General features: G+C 38.8%; 1 protein-coding gene across 1 annotated transcript in view; it reads left to right on the forward strand.

Moving 5' to 3' along the window:
• Positions 1-23665, forward strand: part of LOC125307080 (transient receptor potential cation channel subfamily M member 1-like) — a 193947-nt gene that overhangs the window by 131284 nt on the left and 38998 nt on the right. Inside the window, exons 18-19 of the mRNA XM_048262850.1 lie at positions 14570-14701; positions 14863-14994. Coding sequence (XP_048118807.1) covers positions 14570-14701; positions 14863-14994 — 264 coding nt within the window. The remainder of the gene's footprint in view (positions 1-14569; positions 14702-14862; positions 14995-23665) is intronic.

Consider the following 23665-nt stretch of genomic DNA (forward strand, 5'->3'; position numbering starts at 1 on the left):
TCCATTAAACAATCTGCCTATCAACATCCATTCAACTTTCTGTCTATCAACATCCATTATACTATCTATATTTAACTTTTAAACTATATACTCTGTCTCAGGCTTTAAACATACAATATGGCTCTACAGATCCTGTTCAACTATTTCCTCTGCCCACAACTTTTTCAAAATAAATGTCCTCACTACAATAATTCACTATTAAATAATTTAACTATTTAAACTACTCAACTATTTAACTGTTCAGCCATATCAACTGTCAGTTGTTATCAACTATGACTTCTGCCAACTGTTATCAAATAAAAGTTTGTTTTGCATTTTATGTTAATATACAATATGTTTATATTTTCATGCACTGGAAATTTCCTCGAAATTACATTTTCTAGTTAATACTGACTGAGCAGACTCCTGATTTGAGGTGCAAACAGTAACACCTCAAATCAGGAGTCTGCTCAGTCATCAGTATTAATTATACTAGACTGAAGGTTTGAGTCCGGGCGTGTGCAGGGCTGAACCACGTAGGTTAAACACAACATAGGTTACATTAGCTACTCTCAATGCTTCAGTCACAGACAGAGCAATTTCAGTAGAATGACCTCTTGAAACCAGACTGCAGGTTGCAGGTTGTTCTGATAGACTTGCTTGAAGAACACTTCCTCCAAAGCCAACAAGAAAGGAAGAAGGGAGACAGGTCTGTAGTTCTTCATCAATTGTATGAAGTGTACTTTTTGTTAGCAAAGACTTAACCCTTGCCTGTTTAAAAGAAGGAACATGTTGGATGACTTTGTTGAAGCAGTAGAGAAACCTCTTCTTCATCAAGAGGAGAGAAAGAGTCCAACAACTCACAGGGCAAAGCTCTCCTAATGGGCTCATTAAACTGAGCACTTATTTAAGCAACTATCATGAACATTTTGCAAAGTCAGTGAAGTAGCTGAATAACTGGTGGAGGATTGAGAAGAGACTTGAAAGTTGAAAAAAGTTTTCTACTGTCAGCTGTGCTCTCAGTCTTGCTCTGATAGAATGTCTTTTTTGAGAATCTCTGGATTTACGTCATTTTCTCCCAGCAGCTCTAAGTATTACTATTATTATTATTATTAATATAATAATAGAATAGAATTCCATCACCTTTATGGAACTATCTTGTTTCTTATATCAATCAACATTTGTCAAAATGTTTTTAATAGGGGAAAAAACTCTAGCTTAGCCAAAAGTGTAGGCCCAAAAATTCACCATTTTGGGGATATTATTGAATTTATATTGAGTTTTTGGGAAAATGTCTAAATGCCATGTTTTAATCTGTTTAAGTTAAGGTACCCAATTTATTTGAACTGTATTTAACCTGTAAGAGGTTTATGTTTGAAGGAAATTTGATGATTTCTAATATTTGACAAAATTATCATTTTAATGCTTTAAAATTGTTAGAAAAATACTTAGGGTTTTTAAATCATCAGTAAACATGTATTTGATAGAAAAGGACAGTTTTTTGCTAAAATGACACTGTTTTTACCGGAAATGTCCCCATAGCATAGTAAAAAGTGTGTAAAAATGTGCCATTTTGGAATACGGCGGCCATATTGGATTTTTGGACAAAATTCAACATGTCCCAAGTTTTAATCTGTTCCAAAAGGGGTTCTGATCAGGAATCCATGGAGAAAACTTTGACCAAAAACTAGGCCTAATGTTTCCAGCAGATGACCTGTCTATTAAGTCTGAGCAAAACGCTTTAAGTTTCATAAGCAAACTTTCTTTCATGTTTAAGAAAAACTAAATTTAAGCAAAATTAAAACAGGTTTTTCTAGCAAAAAACAATTTATGCTTTAAATTAAGAAAACACACTTCAATTCTAAGCGTCTAAGTTTTTAAACATTATAAGTCTAACTTGTTTCACACTGATTGTCTATCATTACCTTGCAGCATTTGCACATTTTTATTTGTTTTAGAACAAGCTGGATTTAAGCAGTTATATGACTAAAAATCTTTTAATAGTAAATTATAGTGCTGTCAAACGATTAAAATTTTTAATCACGATTAATCGCTTTATTCCTATAGTTAATCACGATTAATCACATATTTTATCATATGATTAAAATTCTATTATTTTGCATTTCTGAACTTTCCAGGAGTCCATATTAACAATAAAGCAATTATTGTGTATCTTGATTGGGATTCAAATGGAAGCAAAGCAAGTTACTTTACTTAACTTTAAGACGTAGTAGGTCTATTTGATTATTTCAAATCAAATTTCAAAAGATGTGCAGCAGACCTGAGGCAACACAATATATTCTTCAGAAATATAGCTGATATACACTGAAATAAATGCTACCGCAGAAGTGCATGCACAAAATGTAGGCCTAAACACATTATAAAGGCATAACAAACAGAAAATATTATATTCATACTACATTCATTATCTTTGAGTTCAGTTGAAAATAAGGAACTTTTCAACATGAGAGCATTGCCATTTTATAGGCCTACAGTCTATGGTGCACTGTCACTTGCCACACACATCAACGCCGAAGTTTTTAACAGGCAAACACTGGATAACTGAATTGTGATTTACACGGCGGCATAGTGCGATGCTGGTGTACGGAGTTGTATTGAAAAGAATGGAATCTAATGTAAATGAATGTCGAAAGCAGAGTGCATCGCAAATAGTAGCAGCCAAAGAGGAATGTTGATAGCAGAACAAGTGACGGTGATAAAATCTTTGGCGGCACACAACTAATGCGTCAGCCTAGGCTACTACTCTTTGGCCGGCTCGTAAGCCCAACCAAGTGTGTGCAGCATGCCTTTACGTAGCCTAGCCTACTAACAGCGCATCATCATAAAGATACATTTAATCTGCATCACGCCCCGTTTTAGCGGAAAACATGTTAACATTATATCATTGATCCAATGGGAAAGATAGCTAGTAATCACACATTGACGTTACATCTAGTTATAAATTCACAGGACATTCAATCTTTTTACTAACAAGGCAGTTATGAAGAATTATCTTTATGTAACTTGCTCATGTCGAAACGATGTACATTACCAACCTAATTCGTTTGCAATACCCCATGCATGTATTGTACACATTTAGCATGTAGCCACACTTACCATAATATTCCATGCAAAACGGTTAGCTTGCTGGCTAGCTAACTGTGGAACTTCAGTATAACATAGCCAAGTATCTCACCTAGTTGTAGGAAATAGGCTACGTTCATATTACAAGTGATAGATTGAATGTGTGACTTATGTTTAGTTAATGTTATGACATGTAAAGTTAAGCTTGCTGAACTTAATTATAGTCAGCCACGGGCAGTTTGAGCCTGTGCCTATCGATACATTCGTGACACTCCTGTTAGTAAACTGGAAAGAGCAAAACATAGGAACATCATCACATTAATCCCATAAGCACACAGGTAACTCTTGCACCAACCTTATTTTGTGTCTTTTATTCACGCCGTTAATAACGTGTTTAACTGACTGCACTAGTAAATTATGATTCTTATTACAGTGCATGAAAATGCACTGTACTGTTCTTCCAAGGCAACAACAACAACAACTTATTATTATTATTCCGCTTACCACTTTTTCTGTACGCAATTTCTCTTGAACAGTTTAACTTAGAAACTTCATTCAAACTTTGTAACGTAGGTATTCAAACGGACCAAGCTGCTATGTCTTTTCAACTTTGAAACTTTTATACTTTTTAAACTATTAAAGAAAAACTTTTTTGTGATTGTGACATCATAATACGGCCGTTAAGCAATTAGAATCCTATGGCAGGTGTTCAGGCCAGGCTTTAAGCATACAAACTGGCCTTATTAAGACTACACATCCTGTTCAACTGCTTCCTCTGCCAAAAAACTGTTTAAAAATAAAAGTCCTCACTACAATATTTCACTGTTAAAGCATGTTAGCATGCTAGTTAGCATTTTTAACAAAACTGCTAAAAATAATTAGCTAAGTTAGCTAAGTAACATGGTTAGCATAGTTATCATGTTAGCATGCTAGTTAGCATTTTTTAGCAAAACTGCTAAAAATGATTAGCTAAGTAACATGGTTAGCATAGTTATCATGTTAGCATGCTAGTTAGCATTTTTAGCATAACTACTAAAATGATTAGCTAGGTTAGCTAAGTCACATAATTAGCATAGTTAGCATGTTAATATTGTTATCATGCTAGTTATCATAGTTAGCATAACTACTAAAAATGATAAGCTAGGTTAGCTAAGTCACATGGTTAACATAGTTAGCATGTTAGCATTGCTAGCATAGTTAGCATGTTTAGCAAAACTGCTAGACGTTAGTTAAGTTAGCTAAGTAGCATGGTTAGCATAGTTAAAAATCTTAGCATAACTGCTAGCAAACATTAGAGCCATTCCAACTTTCAGTTATCGTCAAATATCTACCTATACACAGCCATTAAACTATTTGAATATCAACATTCATTAAACTTCCAGTCTGTCAGCAACTTTTAAACTATTTACCTTCAACTTTTAAACGGTCTACTTTTAAACTATCATTAAACTATCTATTAAACTAGCTGTCTATCAACAACTTTTAAACTATCTACTGTCTATCAACAACTTTTAAACTATCTACATTCAGCTTTTAAACAGTCTACTTTTAAACTATCAACTTTTATTAAGCTATGCAACCACCATGTCTATCCTAGCATCACCGTAGTAACCATCTCTGTATTATCTGTTTTAACTATACATGATATTTTACATCACAACTTAAGCATTTTCATGCACTGGTAATTCCTTGGAATTGCATTTCTAGTTATTAATTATTATCACATCTTCATATTGTAAAGTCACGCTACAAAATAAAGATTAGATTAGATTCAACTTTATTGTCATTGTGCAGAATACAAGTACAGAGACAACAAAATGCAGTTTGCGTCTAACCAGAAGTGCAAAAAAGCAGAAAAGTGCAATGTGATATACAAAGTAGGTGGTGCATAGACAGGACAAAAATATATAGTGCAGTGTAGACACTAGCATACAGTTGTTTTCAGGTGGTTTAGAGTATATAAACTAAATATAAGTATGTGCAGTGTATTAGCAGTTACCTTATAAGAACAGAATACATATGGCTATGTAATATTCATACATTAACAACATGTACAGATATGTGCAATGTAGTGGCAGTACCATTACAGTAGTAGTAGTAAGAACAATAAAGATATATGCGGTGTATGACAGAATATATTACAGGTGTATGACAGAATATATTACAGAAAAACTGAATAAATATGGATATTTAGTATGAACTATATAAACATGTACAGTATTTGCAGTAATTGCAAATATTGAAAATCCCACCACTCATTTAAATAAAAGTAGATGGGGGAAAAAAGGTCCAGGTTTGAAAATAACAGAAGCTCTCTTTTAATTAAACTATTGCTCGATTAAAAGTTTATAGGAGATTTTCTAAACTGGGTCATTCATTACAGCAAACATGGTCGCACGGTCTCTCTAGACTCATGACAAAAATGCTGCCATCTACTGGAATCAACCTGCTCCTACAATCAGAGCTCCAGCAAGGTGCTTTTGTAACGTTCTTGGAACGTAGCAAAACGTTCCCCATTCGCCATGTTATGTTGTAATTCAGAACGTTCCTGAAACGTTACATGACAAGTCTTGAGTACAACGTTATTATGGGACCATGGATAAACGTCTACCAAACGTCTGCTGAAGGTAACGTAGCAACTTACCTAAATAGGACCAAAATGTAACGTTCCATTTACGTCATGTGTTAGTAGGGTAACAGCTTGTTACACCTAGTTTGTTAACAGTCAGTTTTGTCATAACTCCCTCCGTGCATTTTTGCATTTAGAATAGCTCTAAAACTGGGGGGCGAACATGTCACAGAGGGGACGCCAGAGCGTGGATATATCACTCGCAAAATGAAACAATATTTCTGTAGCTTACAGCAGTTTTTCCCAAACGCAGGCGATTTTATTCACGCTGCTAGGCAACCTGGATTCCATGGACTTTGGTTCCTTCGTTGAGGTGAAAACAATCACAGAATGGAGGGGGGACAGCAAGACGATGACGACACACCAAAGCGGTTATGATACATGGTTATGGTACAGATAGCCTCGAAATCTAGATGCACCCTAGCAGCAGCAAATGTAATTTGCAGCCAGGGTAGTCTAGTACAGCGGTCCCCAACCTAACCGGGCCGTAGCCTACGACAAGAGTTTAAAAAAAAATGCATGCAAACTAAATAAACTCAATTTAATTCGCAATAATGTCACATTCGCAATAATACCCACTGACTATGGTGAGCCAGATACCTCAAAGAAAAAGAAGGGGTCATTCAATACGAAATATGACGATTCATATTTAAAATATGGTTTCGCAGAGACCGGTGACTCGCATGCACCAAGTCCTTTATGTGTGGTATTTGGCGATAAGTTGTCAAACGAAGCAATGAAACCATCAAAGCTAATTCGGCATCTAGAGTCCAAGCATCCTACACTTCAAGACAAACCCCTTGAGTTCTTTGAGTGTAAGAAACGCGAGCAAGAAGGACAAAAAACTAGTGTGTAAAGCAACCACATCGGTGAACGTGGCTGCGCTAAAAGCCTTATAGTGGCTAAAAAACTAAAACGTGTCATTTGAAATCTCAAAGACCGCGCGGTCAACAACGAAGCAAACATCCATAGTCATAGTCATGTTTATTTATATAGCACAATTTAAAACAACCTATGGTTGACCAAAGTGCTAAAAAAAAAAAAAAAAAAAAAAACAGATAAATAAATAGATAATATAAGACAAAATCAATCAAGACACACACAAAAAAAAGCACAACAGGAAAATAAAACTAAAATAATATGTACATATATATATAGCCTATAATTACATTCCACAATTCATTTAAAAGCCATTAATAGCATTATGTTCTTTTAACTTGGCTTTAAAAAATAGTTGTTGTAGATCTAATGTGAAAAGGGAGGTTGTTCCACAACTTGGGCCCAGCTCCTGAAAAAGCACGGTCACCTTTATTTTTTAGACGACTCTGAGGTACTGAGAGCAGTAGTTTATCTGATGACCTCAGAGTTCTGGGAGGGCAGTGGAAGTACAAGATCACTTAGGTATTGGGGAGCTTGTTCATTTAAAGCTTTAAAGACAAAAAGAAGAATTTTGTACTCTACTCTAAATTTCACTGGTAGCCATTGCAGAGATTTCAAAACTGGAGAAATATGTTGTGTCTTTTTAGACTTGGTGAGCAGCCTTGCAGCTGCTTTTTGCACCATCTGAAGTCGGGATAGAGTGGACTGAGTGACACCAAAATAAAGGGAGTTACAGTAGTCCAGGCGAGATGAAATAAAGGCATGAATCAATATCTTAAAGTCTTTGAAAGAAAACATAGTTTTGGCTTTACTTAAGATTCTAAGGTGGTAAAAAGATGACTTGACAACAGCATTAATCTGTTTCTCAAATTTAAAATCAGGGTCAAGTAGAAAGCCAAGATGTCTTGCATAAGGTTATACATATCTGGCAAAAGACCCTAGTTCACTAATTGCATTATTTGCAGCTTCATGTGAACCAAAAAATAGAATTTCTGTTTTGGATTCATTCAGTTTTAAAAAAATGGTCGACATCCATTGTTTAATCTCTTTTAAATGGGAGATACAGTTGTGTATCATCCGCATAGCAATGATAGGATATACCGTGCTTTTTGGCAACATGTACAGTGAGAATAAAATACAACTAAGCACTGATCCCTGTGGAACACCATAAGATAAGGGGGCAGATGAAGATGAAGTATCAATGAAAGAAACTGAAAAGGTTCTTCCCTCTAAGAAGGAGTCAAACCATTTCAGTGCAGTACCTGAAATTCCAACCCAGTGCTCAAGGCGCTCTAAAAGAATGCAGTGATCTACAGGGTCAAAGGCGGTGCTAAGATCTAGCAGCATAAGTAATGCACAGTTTTTTGCATCCACAGATAGTAACAAGTCGTTAGTGACTTTAATTAAAGCAGATTCCGTGCTGTGTTTAGGTCGGAATCCAGACTGGAAGATGTCTAACATCTCATTCTCTGATAGAAAGGAGTTGTTCAAAGACAACCTTTTCTAGGATTTTAGAAAGAAAGGGCAATTTTTTAAGCAGGGGCTGCACTATTGCATGTTTAAAATGAGTTGGTACTTGGCCAGAGATAAGTGATGAATTGATAATAGAGAGGATGGAGGGACCCACACTCTCAAATGCCTCTTTCACCACCCTTGGTGGAATACAGTTGAGTGGATAAGAGGAGGATTTTAGATTAAATACAACTGGTTTCAGGTGTGACAAGGAAATGGGTACAAAGCTGTGAGCACTGGAGAAGTTTCTAGATATACGTGTGCATCAAACGTAGATACTTGGTCACGTATATTAGAAATTTTGTTAACAAAGAAATCAGGGAAATTACCACAGTTCAAAGAAGGAGCAGTATTTGCAGTTTCCTTGGGACTGATTAAGGATTTTAAACTGCTGACAAGAACCTTAGGCTGGTGACTATGTTTAGCTATAAGATCAGCAAAATATTTCTCTCTAGCAGATTTAACAGCCTTCTGAAACACAGTTAGGGAGTGTTTAAAACAGTCATAAGATATTTGCAGCTTATCTTTCTTCCATTTTCTCTCAGCCCTTCTACAAGCTCTTCTGAGCATTCTGGTGGTGTCATTAAACCAAGGTTGTGGTTTGGCTCTAGGTCTAATGCATTTAAGCGGGGCTAAAGAATCAAGAATCAACTGACAGGAGGTGTTGAAAACATTTACAAGCCAATCTGGGCTGGGATCATTTAGAGGGTTCTCAAGAATGATGGTAGAAGGGGCAGACTTGAAAACACTAGCAAAATTGGTTACCGTCATGTTGTTAATAACACGTGAATAACGTGGTGGATGACGGCTTTTCTTAATAAGACCTGGGATTCACGTGAAAGACAATTGGCATATGATCAGAAATACAGGTGGAGACAATGTTCAGATCATTAACGTCAAAACCATACGATAGAACCAGGTCAAGTGTGTGCCCACGTATGTGAGTTGGACCGGAGACTGACTGGATCAAATCAAAGGCTATCCATAGACCGGACATTATGCTATTGATAGTTTCGATTGAAGATGCACTCTTTACAGTTAAAAGCAGCCTCCCCACATTCCTCCTTATTTCTGATTTAAAATGCACAACAGTGCATTAGATTAGGGTACCTTTTAAATGGACATTTTAAACGCTGTTTTCCTGACGTTTTCCATCTCACGAACTCCACTACAGTAGCCTAAAGGCGCATTGTCGTTCATCTTTCTGTATTCTTCACCTATTGCGCAAAAGCCTCTTGTTCTGATACTTATTCATTTCACAGTCTTACAACATAGCCTATCACAACACCAATACAGCCTTAGCACAAACAATCACAATTTAAAAAAATGTGGAAAATGCGGATTTCAATTCCAAATAAAGAAACCTCCACAATTAGGCTACAATATAACGACTTGAGTTATTTGCATAGGCTATGTTTACATCGGAAATTCGGAATCAACGTCCACGGTGTTATGGATCCATGTCTACAACGCAACGTAGACTAACATCTCTCTTTAGAAATTCAGGAACAGCTTATTATGCTGAGAGTGACTCGTAGCATGCCAGAAATGAGAATATCCCCAAACTCTCGGATGCGCATTAAAACTGATCTTTTCTGATCTTTACTGATCCATTGTAGAATGGTTTGAAGGGGCCCAACATAGAAAAGTTTGAGAAGCCATGGCCTAAAACATCAACAATTTGGGCAGTATTTGGTGGTTGCATGTTAGATCTAAAGTGAATTGGGTCGCAATGGTCTGTCGTTTTTAAAAATAAAGTGGGTCTCCAGAAAAAAAGTTTGGGAGACACTGGTGTATAGAGTCGCCGACGGTTCCACGTGAATTTCCTGCTACTTGAAAACAAAGAAGATGGATGCTGCTGCTGGCGAACAGCGGCCTTTGAATAAATCACTGTTTTACACCATTTACGAGGCTCAAAGTAGCTCCATACTTCATTGGTAGACTTCCGAGGGCCTTGACACAGTTACTGGTATCCATGCATTTCCACGGAATTATTTTTGGAATCTGATCCGTTATCATACCTGTTCATTCATGTTCGCTCAACTTATCGTGACTAAATTCAAGATGGCGGCGAACGGTAAACTTCTTAAAGGTACTGTCTGTATAAATTGTCTTGTAAATAAACTACCAGTGCTTTTTCAAAGTTCTCAATGTCTCGTTTTAAATGTCAAGGCCCTCGGAAGTCTACCAATGAAGTATGGAGCTACTTTGAGCCTCGTAAATGGTGTAAAACAGTAATTTATTTGCATGGCTAGGCCGATGCCTGAGGCACCCCCATCGAAAAACTGTTAGTAGCATCGGCTAACTAGCGCCAGATTTCTGAGTGCAGGGGACAAGCCGAGATGAGCTATGAGACATACGTTCACACTCGGTATCATGTTTCAACACACTTTAGGTCAATATCACACCGGAATTGTCCTTTAAGCTTTTTTTAAATTGGCAAAAGTTTGATCAACTAGACAACTAGCTCCGCTGCTTGGAAAATGCATGGGACTCATGAGTTGTAGCGCTATCCTATTGCGTGCAGAGGAAATTTGTTAGACAACTGTTTATTCCGTCCCTAGGATTGAGCAGTGCCAATGGTAAGTTCCTAGACCCTATATCTTGATGTGGATCTGGCTTGTCAGGCTAACATAAAGACACATTTGATAGACATTCATAATAATAATAATAATAATAATAATAATCTTTATTTATATAGCACTTTTCAAAACAAAGTTACAAAGTGCTGTACAATATCAACATAAATGAAAATGCAAATAAGACATAATAATATAACAATCAAACCATATATATTAATTCAATTAGAACTTAACATAAATTTGAAAAAGGAAAATAAACTTACACTGAAATAAAACCTACTGAAATAAAACTTGACACTGAAATAGAACTTAGGATACTGAAATAAAACTTGACACTGAAATAAAACTTAATAAACTTAACACAAATTGAAGTATATTACTTAAACAAAACTAAGGAAGGCTTGCTTGTAAAGATGAGTTTTAAGGAGGGATTTAAAAGAGCATACTGACTTGGCTGGTCAGGCAGGTCATTCCAGAGCCTAGGTGCCCTGACACTAAAGGCTCTCTCCCCTTTAGTTTTGAGATTGACCTTAGGAATAGTTAGGAAACCACTACCAGATGATCTTAAAGTACGCACAGGTGTATAAGGTACTAGGACATCAGATATGTAGTTGGGAGACAGGCCATGTAGAGCTTTAAAAGTAATCAGAAGAATCTTAAAATCAATTCTAAAGCTTACTGGGAGCCTGTGCAGTGAGGCTAAAACAGGAGTAATGTGATTACAGTACTTTGTCTTAGTAAGAAGCCGGGCAGCTGAATTCTGAACAGTTTGAAGTCTCTTTATAGATTTTTGGTTTAGACAAGAAAAAAGACTATTGCAGTAATCCAGGCGTGAAGAAATAAATGCATGTAATGGTCTCAGTGTCTTTAAAAGTTAAGATGGAACTAATCGTGGGATTCTATCACCTCAGAAATATCGTAAATATTTCTGAGGTGATAGAAACAAGACTGTATGAGCTTTGTGATGTGACGTTCAAAGCTTAAATTACTGTCAAACCAGACACCAAGATTCTTTGCAACAGGTTTTACACAGTCTAAAAATTGAAAGGGACCTAAGGATGGTATCATTTGTTTCACTATGTGCTGGGATCCAATGATGAGGACTTCTGTTTTGTCAGAATTCAACTGGAGGAAATTGTTCGACATCCAGTTTTTTATGTCACAAAGACATTCATTTAAGGAATTCAGCATTTTATCATAGCGCCCAATAGACGGCATTTGTAAACCACGTTTCAAATACGAGAAAATGAATGTGTAGTTCCCAGACCCCATCTCAATGAGATGAGGTTTGGCATTAGCCAGGCTAGCTAAAGTTAGCAGTCTCCTCACATTCCTTCTTATTTCGTATTTAAAACGCACAACAGTGCATTAGATTAGGCACTGTTGACACATTAGAAACACTGGCGTTAGCTACAAAATGATATTAAAGATCACCTCGATAAAGTCATACAGTAGACTAGGCTACAGTAAATCAGAGCCTTCTTTTTTATCAAGCTGAGGCCAGAGATGATGGCCTTTGGCGAACAGTTTACACCTACTCAAAATGAGTAAAACCAAATTTGGCAAAATCTCACACTTTTTTCCTTTTCTACTTTCAGTTTCATTAATTCCAATCAGAGAAAGAAACACTAATGCAATTTTCTTGTTTAATTAATTTGGTAGTCTTATTATCTGCTAGGCTATAAGCCTAATGCAAAACCATTTTCTGATATTTTGTATAGATTGGCTATATGAAGATATCGATAGGCATAAACAGGGCGCCCAATGCGTGAGACACACGCATTTCAATTCGTTCACACGGTCACACGCCACACCTTGTATTGCTCTGACGCTCACACGCCACACCTTGTAGGTCTATTGCTGTTGGGCCATTAGCAATATATACAGTTTGAGTTTATATATACAGTTTAGGCCTACTTAAAATGAGTATATATATATATATATATATATATATATATATGAAGGCCTATACAGTATCACCTGCCATAGACATTCTCACTTGGCCTTGACACGCAACAGAAAGGGGCAAAATTCCTGACACTTATTCAGCAATGAAAATCCTCACAGTGGACCAACAATCTCCTTCGGAGTGCAGTGCCCATAATTTGCATTGAACAGTACAGGGGACAGTCACCCGGGAGCGTTGTCGTGTAAAGCCGGCCCCAGTGACGTTGGGTGCGGCCGCATTCAATGTATGTGCGCGTCTTCACAAGTAAAACTGAACCACTGGAAATGACGTGTGTAGAAGCAACAAACAACGTTATTTAAAACAACGAACGAAGCGGATCCTTGCTGTCCATGAAAACAGCATAGAGACTGGCTAGTCTAATCCAAAAATGGAAATAACAGGTCTTTGAATTGACACGTGAAAGGCCTATAGTAGCAAATATCCTAGCAAATAGCCTATGGCGATGACACAGCTTTCAAAACATTTATTTCACTCTCACTGGAGAACGGGCTGTTGCACAAACAAATTAATTAGGGTGATGATCTGCATCTCCGTTCACCAAAAACATAATTTTGCTAACCTATTTGCACAATAAATAATTTCTGAAAGGTTCTCTCCATTGTTAACGTGCAACATTAGCCTATTGCAGGTAGGTAATGTTCAGACAGACGGGCACTACTTTCTCTGTTGGTATTTCTGTCCTTCCTGTGTTAAAATGGTGTTTTTAGCAGTCAACATTTATTTGTTTTTCCTGGGGAGAAACCCCCGGACCTCCACTCACATCGTCCGCACCCCCTCTCAGAAAATACTTCCGTCCCTATCGTGACCTCATGAGCTAAACCATTAATGAAAGCAAAACAAACATGAACAAAACAGCCAGATACCTTTTCATAAAATAAGACACCTTCATAAACAATTACAAGTTTTATCGTGAGACTGCGTGTCATTTGGAGCAGCATATCGGTAGGCTATATTAAAAGCAGAAGATTTTCAGTTTGCTTCAGGATTTAGGTCCAGCTGGTGGTTGTTTGGGTCATTGCAGCTTCACTGGGGAGATATAAATAAACTCACGTGATTCACACGTGAAGCCGGACAATCCGAAGTAGTACCCACTGTAGGTGCATTTTACGCTTCTCCTCCCATCTCAAAACACAAAACTCCCAGTTTCCCCTGACCCTCCTATGAATGCATGACACGAAAAGCGCTAATTGCTATTTTCAGCTCCTGTGACAGGCAGTCTGCGGTTTTACCTAAGTGCGGCATGTTTTGTACATATCACGCCATGTTTTTACGCGCAAGTTGCAAAAAAATATGCCTTAAGTGGGCACAAAAGCAATAGTACATCTGCCCCTGAAGCCGGGTTCACATTGCATATCATTCTTGCGCCTGCCGGGGTTAAAGTTGAACCATGTTGAACTTTGATCGCAGTGTGCTGTAAATCCAGTGTTTCCCATACATTGACTTATTTGTGGCGGCCCAACACAATATCAACATTGACCACCACACAATGATTTTCCAGGTTGTAATAAATTGTGCTTAAATCTGGTTAGCATCATAACCACGCTGTGCTAATTTGTTAAAAACTGTTGCATTCAAGTTATTTCTGCAAACCAACCACCACAAATGGAATTCAATTCTCTGGGAAACACTGAAATCATAGGTATTTTGTGCTGGGCCGGGCGGCAAGCACAACAAAAATCCTTGGGACATTACCTCAACCAAGAGTAACCTAGCGGCAAGCGCGCACAATGTGAACCCGGTTTTAGTCTCTCACAAGTATAGATGTGGAGGTATTCATCACTCTGTAAGCCTGTGTGGACAAATTATGACAATTTTAATGAAAATGACATTTCTGAAAAGATAATATTTGACATGTAATGATTTTCATTTTTAGCCTTTTCTAGGCATGCTGTATTAAGATATACCAAAAAGTAATGTGTCAGTATTTTTTCACAGGTGATCCTGGGTATTGTGTTTCCACCATACATTTTGCTCCTGGACTTTCGCATTGGAGATGATATAGCCTACCAACATTACAGTTTGTCTGAGGAAAAGAATGACACAGAGGATGACAACAAATCTAGCAAGGTAAATGGCCCAGCAAATTCTCTAATGAGAAAAGTTAGGTATTAGTGTAAGTAATGCAATGTATTTCAAGGCCAAAATGTTTCTCTTTTGATTCATGATTGAAGAATGAAGAGCCTTTTTTCACTGGTCATAAGGGTCTTAATGTGCTTATATTCTTTCAGGAAGGGAACACAGATTCTCTTTCTAAAAAGGAGGATGAGGAGAACACTGGTAAGAAGAGAAGGCGTGTCCCCATTGGGAAAAAGATATATGAGTTCTACAATGCGCCCTTCACCAAGTTCTGGTTCAATACTGTGAGTGGTGTTAACTACTATTAGTCCTTCCTCTCTGTCCCTCATGATGTTTGAATGAATCACACTGACTGCTTGGACCTATCCACCACTTTACCAATTCCATCCAGTTTAGCAGTTCTACCTCTTTTCCCTGCTTCTACCACTTTCTCCTCTTAGTACTTTTAGGGCTATATTTTAACTATCTGAAACGCACGATCTGAGCCGGATGGTTTAAATACGTTTACGTTGTGGCCAGGGCAAAATTCCTATCTTAACAGTGTAATAAGTTCACCAGATGCCAGGCACATTGTTCAAAAGGGTTGTTCTTCATGAATAGATGGAAGGATCTCAGAGGACCAAGGCAGAAGCTAGCCATGGCAATCTCTTCAGCCCAATGGAATAAAGAGTTTAATGAAAGTTGATAGTTTAAAAGTTGAATGTAGATAGTTTAAAAGTTGATTGGCAGATCATTAAATGAATGTTGATAGAGAGATAGTTTAATGGATGTTGATACACATAGTTTAGGGCAGTTCCAGCATTATGGATGTGACAGTTGGAATCATATTGGTAAACAAAATGCCTTAGAGCTGGGGCAAAATTAGTATCAGTGAATTAATTTGCATAACTTTTAATGTAACCTCTGTCCTCTGAATACTGACAAATCCTCAAATTTTATATAATCATTTACATCCTAAGAATACAAGGCATTTTATCAGCGTTATGGATGTGATATGAAATAGACACACTTTTTTGAGAGATTACAGGTTTTCTACAAACTCTGTGAATTTTGAAGGAAACTGCCGAAACCGTGATATATGTAGCATGAAGGAGAATTGAATGAACATAAAAAGTCTGTTTTTGAAACTATGTGTCATTTTCGTAATGCATTATATTGGAAAAACTGCCGTTATGGATGTGACAATTTCATGTTATGGATGTGACGTGTCTTAACCAGTCCTCCACAAACTACATAAAACACATACTTAAGTAGTGAATTTTGATATGAAACAATTGAAATAGCAATTATGAAAAACTAGCAATGAAATGATTGCTTTCTCAGTGCCCATTAAGATCCACAAGAAGAATCAGGACAAGTCAAAAGAAATATGTTTTTTTCTTTTACTGTCATCAATTTTGGTCAATGATTCCGGGTTACTGAAACACCAGGGAACATGACATTTGTTGGCCACTCCTCCACTGCACTAGGCTAAACTAGAAAAAAAAATATGACCGCCGCCATTTTTTCCACAAAAATAAATCACGCTGAAAGGCCTATATGATTCTAACTGTCTCACTAAATTGCATTATCCACACTTAATTCTCACTGGTATCTGCTAGACAACAAGTACCAAAACATGATTAGTTCATAGATTTCACATGTAAAATTCATTTTTATACAACCCCACCCCCATCTTGCCTGTTCATAATTCTGAGAAATTCTTGAGTGCATATGTGCGTGAACATGTTTATGTGTGTGTGTGTGTGTGTGTGCGTGCTTGTGTGTGTGCCTGCGTATGTGCCTGTGTTTGTGCATGTACTTGCATGCGTACAAATGTCTACTGTGTGAGTATGTGTCATACGTATGATTACTGTGAATGTATGTGTGTGCGTGTGTATCTGTTTATGCACATGTGTGCACATGGAATGGGTTAAGATGACCCCTGGAGGCAAACATACGGAAAGAATTGGTCATCCTAGGCCCTACGGTTCTCAAGATATTCACAGAAAACTGTGTCTGCCCTACCCTCCTTTCGGGGGGTCCAGTCCAGCGGGGGGGCTACAGATCTAAACGAAAAACGATGGTTCCATGCTATCCATGTGGGGTTACATGCCCACCAAGTTTCGTGTACCCCGGTCTTTCAGTGTCCCGGGAATCCTTGTTGGTGTACGGTCACTAAATGTACACGTAAATGATTTTATTGTAAGGCCCCCCATGAACGAAAGTTCACAAAACTTGGCATGCATTCGGAGAGTGTCATAATGATCCTACACTTTCAATTTAGTGCAGTTTTGACCATGTCAGCCAGAGATATTGTGATGAATTGTGACCTAATGTTTTGCTTTTTAATTTTTAACTAGGTGGCGCTATACATGAAAAAAGTGGTAATGGGATGGGTTGACATGCCCCCTTAAGACCAACATACAAAAAAAGGTGGACCTCCTAGGCCCTACGGTTCTCGAGATATTCACAGAAAACTGTCTCCGGCCACCTACAGGCCAGTTGGTGTATAGTAACATAAATTAATTTATTGTGTGGCCCCCCATAAACGGAATTCCACGAAACTTGGCGTGCATTCAGAGGGTGTCATAATGATCCTACACTTACAACACCTCATTTTTACTTTTTTGTGTTTAACTAGGTGGCGCTATACATGAAATGAGCTCAGTGAAATGGGTCCAGTCCAGCGGGGGGGCTACAGATCAAAACGAAAAACGATGGTTCCATGCTATCCATGTGGGGTTACATGCCCACCAAGTTTCGTGTACCCCGGTCTTACAGTGTCCCGGGAATCCTTGACGTAAATTTGGACATGAAAAAAAAAAAAAAAAAAATCTGACTAAACCTATATGACCGCCGCTTCACTACACGGCGGTCATAATAACTAGCCCTACCTGAACACACACACACAGACAAGCACATACACACTATACATGCACAAACACCCGCACACACATAAACTCACAGGCACGCACGTGCGCACACACACACACCCACACGTACACATTTTTATACACAAAAGCAAACTCACACATGCACACACTCATTTACATGCACATGAATTGAAGGAGATGGAGACAGGATGGAGGATGCCAGATGGAGAGCGTGACAAGCGTGATTTATTTTTGCAGAGAGAATGTGCAACTCACCGAGTGGTTAGTGGAGTTCGTTGACTATTGAAAGTATTTGAACCTGAAGCATAGACGGTGGTGTAGTAATATCAACGTGCAATGAGTCTTCCAACAGAAATCAATGGGATTTTACAAAATGGCAAATAAAAGACGACAGAAACTGTATTTTGCTACGCTACTTGTTTTGGAACATCAACGAACACCACTAACCACTCGGTGAGTTGCACAGTTTTGAAAATGAACGTTAAGGGTTGTTTTAGGACATGTTTGAGTAGCCTACTACAGTATGCCCATTGCCAGCCACCCTGAGAGGTGAAAAGGCGATTCAAAACGAGTCAGAAAAGTCGAGACAGGACCAATCATCAAAATTTCGGTGTCCACCACTCTAGTTCATCCAAAACAAACCAAAAAGGGCCTTAAAGTGCTAAAACCGGAATTTTCTTTTAAAAACAAAAGCCTTACAAATGTAAGGAGCTGTGCTCTTAAGGCAAACTGAGCATACACATTGCTCTACCATTCCCTTGTTAATCTCAAATTTGTCAAATGATAACAATTTGTTGGAACCTTGAGTCCATTTATCCCCTTTTTAAATATGTATAATATTACCATGTGAAAACTGTTGTTTCTGTATGGTTGCACACCATATTTATGATGTAAAAAGAGTGTAATTCTCCATGAAATTCAATCAGATCAGTTACAAACAATAAAATATAGACCTAAATGAACATTTTAACAATAGTTATATTTGTGTGTGCACAACTTTTTTTTTTCCATGGTAAGGATGACCTTTGCATGGAATTGCCCTTTAATGAATGTTGATAGTTTAAAAGTAGAGACCGGTAGTTTAAAAGTTGTTGACAGACAGGTAGTTTAATGTATGCTGATACACCTAGTTTAATGAATCTTGATAAGCGCCAAAATTGCAAAATTGCACCAAACAACAACACTGATTAAAACCGATGATGGATCCAAGTATCACACACACTTACATCATCACTGTCATCACTTCACATACATACAGCACACTGCTTGCTACAGTAAGCCTCCTCTACATACTTGCTGCACACTGCCCCCCTACATACACAGCACATTGTCTTCAGGATCTTCTCCAACACACATCCTCTACATACTTACAGCACACTGCCCCCACCTACACACTACACACACACAGTCACTGCTCCACTCCCCTCCCGCCCACACACACATCTTCACTGTCATCACTCACATACATCATACATACAGTACTCTGCTTGCAATAGTAAGTCCCTGCCCCCCATCCCCCCGCCCCCTACATGCACAGCACATTATTTCATCAGGAAGCTTCTCCAACACACATCCCCAACATACTTACAGCACACTGCCCCCCCCCCCCCCAATACACAGCACACTGTCTCATGAGGAAGCTTCCCCAACACACATATTGCACACTGCCAACTCCCCACATACACAGCACACTATCCTATCTCCCCTGTCATCCCCCCAACACACACACCAAGACCCCTGGCAGTTGGGTTAGCCCCTTGAGCCGTGGATCTGCCCAAGGTTTCTTTCAAGGTTTTTCCTTGCCCCTGTTGCTCTTGGGTGCTCCTTGTTGGTGCCCCCCACCCAATCCCAATCCTCCCCCACCTTTTTTATGCAGCCCTTGCCACTTAATCTACTAAACCCCTCTTCTACTGCACTCTTTACCCCCATTAATGCACAAATAGGCTGACACCAGACATAATTTCACTGCATTTTTACTTCCAGTAACTATATGCATGTGACAATAAACTTCCTTGTATCCTTGTATCTTCTTTAGGGAGATCTAGGCCCCGTCCACACGGAGACGCTTTTTGGGTTAAACGCACCGGTTTTGCTTCGTCTTGGCCGATCGTCCAAACGAATCCTGTTTTTTGAAACCTGGTCCCAGGGTGGAAAAATCTGAAACCGTGAGCCCTTGTGAGTTCGTTTGGACATACTTGCTGTGACAGAGAGCGCAGTCGCCTGTCACTGGCAAAGGCGGCTTCCCCAAGAACGGGAACAATGACTTTACAAACATTTGCACAAAGACAGCTATTAAATCATGTTGCGATGTTGATTTGTTTGATAACATGTTGTGAATGCCACAGACCTGAGGCGTGTCAGGACGGGGTTAAGTTAAACTAGAAATTGGTTTAAGGGAAACATACAGGGAATCAAAGCCGCGATATGCGGTATAGAGGTTGAAGCGTATCTATTTATCAGTAATGTAAGCGTTAAAAAAGCCGCATTATAACACCAATGCTTACTAGCTGGGAGATGGAAGTGCTTTGTCCGAAAGTGTATGTATGATTGTGTGTATGTACTTGCCTGTTCTCGGTGCTTCAGTTGCTTTCGGCAAACTGGAGTATTGGGCAAGGACACTTTTTCGCGATCTTTCGCCCAGGCGGGAGCTTTTATTGCGCAGGTGGGTTTAGAGTGGTAATATTATTTGGTGCTTAGTGAGGTTTATTATGACATTGTATGGAAATATCATGAACGATTGTTAGTAATGTGTATTGCCTATGTCATGTGTTAACCAAAGGGTGGTGAATTTGAATTAATTGATTTGTTGCTATGCATGGTTTAGTCCAGTGTTTTAAATGGTGTCTGCAGAGCTTAGTCAGGAAAAAGGATTCCTTCTCAGGAGTGAGAGGTCCTGTTGAAAGGCCTCTGAGGTAGGCATAGACCCTAGTGGGCATTGTCCCGGTGTTTGTTTTCTTTTTTGTATCAGTGTTTTTTGTTTCCTGTTTTGTCTGTTGCATAAACCTGCCGGTAGCTTAATATTAATACTAATAAAAAAAAAAAAGGAGATTACATCAACTTGAATTTCATTGCCGGAGTCTCACCATCCGCTTTTGGACGATTATTACACTTTGCATATTGATGATGTCATCGCCACACCTCAGCTGCCCTGGACTTGACACTTATAGTATTGCCTAACAATACTAGTTTTCATACATGACATTACCTACGATAACACTCAGTAGGATAAATATCACAACTGAAAGGCGCAGCCAATAGCTTATGACTTGGTGGACTGAACAGTGTTTTTTCCCAGTGTTTTTGATGCATTCTAGCTACTGTCAGTGAGGTATGAGAGAACTAGTCAGAAGTTAGGCTATTAGGGAAGTGCGGTGTAAGTTTAAATTAATTTGTGCGTAGTGCCAGTGTCATTCATTTATTTTACATGTCTTACAACATAAATACATGCATCCACAGTCTAGTGAAGTCAGATATGAGCATACAAAGACGCTTAGAACTCATGTTAAGCCGATGGTAGTGCACTAAATGCGGATGCGCTAAAGTATTGACTGTTACTAACGAAGGTATTATAGCAATATTATAAATGTGGCGAAGGAATAGCCTAGAACTTGGGTAGGCCTAGCGTTTAGTAGCCTATGCAATTGGCGGTGATAGCCTAAACTAATGTGAATCGCGGACTATCCTACAACCAAATAAAGTAAAGGAGATTATTTGTACCTGCATTAGCCAAATAAAGGACGGGACTGCATCCTTCACAAACCGTAAAAATGAAGTTTATTAGTTTTACAGTTGACTACAGTTGACAGTTCACCATCAGTCCACACAAACAGTTCTGGTTTTCTTGCACTAGCCATTTCGTCGTAGCCTATTCTGTCTGTATACCCTACAGCGCGCAAGCTTTGGTCAATTTCTGTAAAGAAACAGTGCCCCCTATAGGCCTGGGATATGAAGTAACGTGGTTGAGTCGTGTTGAGATGGATCCGCTTTGGACGCTAAATATTCTTGATAATGGGTTCTAGGGAAGACGGAGAAAAAAAGATCAGTTTGGTACGTGTGGACTAGGCCCTAGTCTGGAGCACCACAGTTCATAACCCGTTTCCGCTTGTTAGTTTAGGCAAAGTAGGAAGTAACCAGTGTTGTAAGTAACTTACAACCATAATGTAAGTAACTTACAACACTGCTAAGTAACGTAACTACTTTTTCAGGTAAAAAGTAGTGTAACACGCTACTACTGGAAATTTGGTAACATAACATAGTTCTTTTTCAAATCAGCACAACGCTATTTTTCCCAGGGACAGATTTGACAGTGACGCTGCTTTCTCAGCTGCACGCCATTAATAGGCACGAAGCCCACATGGCAGCCTACGGACAAGAGGCTGGTAGCATGAAGTGCAATCATAGCTCCACACAGTAATGACAGACAGGGGCGATTCTAGACCTACAGCTTTGCTGGGGCACAGGCCCCCAACTCCCAATACATTAAAAAAAAAATATTAACTGTGCGCGCAATATAAAATAAATCGCTAGCCTGATTTGGACCATCACATATCTCCCCTAGGTCACAGACGCCCTCCTCCATACTCTGGAATAGTTTTACGCCTAGCCCCCATCATGTCCTCATTCGCTTTTTTGCCTGTCTCTCTCCTCCTCCTCCTCCTCCCCCCCTGCCTGGTACTGGACTGCCCAGCCTGTGCTCTTTCTCCCCTCTTCGACCTTCTCCTCCTCCCTCCTCCAGCACTCTCTCCCTCAATTGTTGTAGCAGCCACTATCCAGCAACATCCAAACACATAGGCATAAGTAGGCCTATACTCACTGCATGAATTTAATAGGCTTTCCTACTAACACAAGGGAAGCTTATTTTTAGTCAAAATTGAGATATACCTCCCTCCCAGGCAAGGGTCATCCTAGACATCCTGGCAATACTGCAGTTCTTTGTAGCTTAAATAGCCTACTTAAGCCTTCATACTGACTTTTTCAGGAGAATTGGTAATGTAGCCTATAATAATCTACACAGATGGCTACTCTGATTCTGTGTAGATTATTATAGGCTACATTTGCCATTAAACCATTGATCAAATCACAGCACTGGCTATTACCAGCATAAATGTTAATATTACCATTAATGTGGGCAAAATTATCATACCTCCCTCATCCTCCTCACTGTTCCTCTCCCTCTGCCTCTGTTCGGGAAGAATTTTCTGATGTCCATCTCTGAATAGTTTATCAGAAGGCTATGTTTAGTTTATCAGAAGGCTATGTTTAGTTTTACAGTAGGACAGCTTCACAAACAGTATAGGCTACTTTTACAGGACTCTCTCTACAGTATACGTGTAAATCCTTATTAATTGTCCGCATGTGTGCATGCAGCCTACGCATGGTGTGAGTGTGTGTGTGAGTGAGAGAGCACAAGCTGGTAAACTGTTGCTAAATTTAGGCTACAATAACGCTAAGCATTGAAAAACAGATGCTAGTTATGTGGGTAACACTCTCTAACAGCGATCAACTTGTCATTTTTTCTGTCAAACAAGTTGTGAATTTGTTGTAACATTAAACAGGGGACGACTTACTCTGTGCTCAAAGTGATGTAACGAGCTCCAGCGGATTCCACAGTGTGTGTGCAGTACAACGAAACACTCGGAAGAATCATGTGAACGATTTTCATTGGTTGTTGCATTCAATCTTTTTTTCAATCTCGTTCTATTTCCTGATTGGCTATTATGGCCCCTTTCTTTATTCCTTGTTTTTTTTTTTTTATTTATTGGCTGGTAAGTGACAGGCTCGAGCCATGATTAAAGCAGGCACAGAGATGCGCTCATGAATGCCGTTTCCAGCTAGAGCCGCGCTAGAATTTTACTGGGGCACTGGAGACTTTTACTAAGGCACATGCCCCAGTGAATAAGGTCTAGTGACGCCCCTAGTGACAGAGGCTGGTGGCAATGAAGAGCAATCATAGCAAGCGAGACGCAGCCAACGCTAACTTATTATTTTAAGTTGTCCGGAATTGTTTTATGGTTAATCCTTTTTTAAACGGTGATGTTTCACCTCAGGGTTATCTGTGACCCTGTGATGCCATTCTCCA

The sequence above is a fragment of the Alosa alosa genome, chromosome 14, assembly GCF_017589495.1.
Source record: "Alosa alosa isolate M-15738 ecotype Scorff River chromosome 14, AALO_Geno_1.1, whole genome shotgun sequence".
Lineage (NCBI taxonomy): Eukaryota > Metazoa > Chordata > Actinopteri > Clupeiformes > Clupeidae > Alosa > Alosa alosa.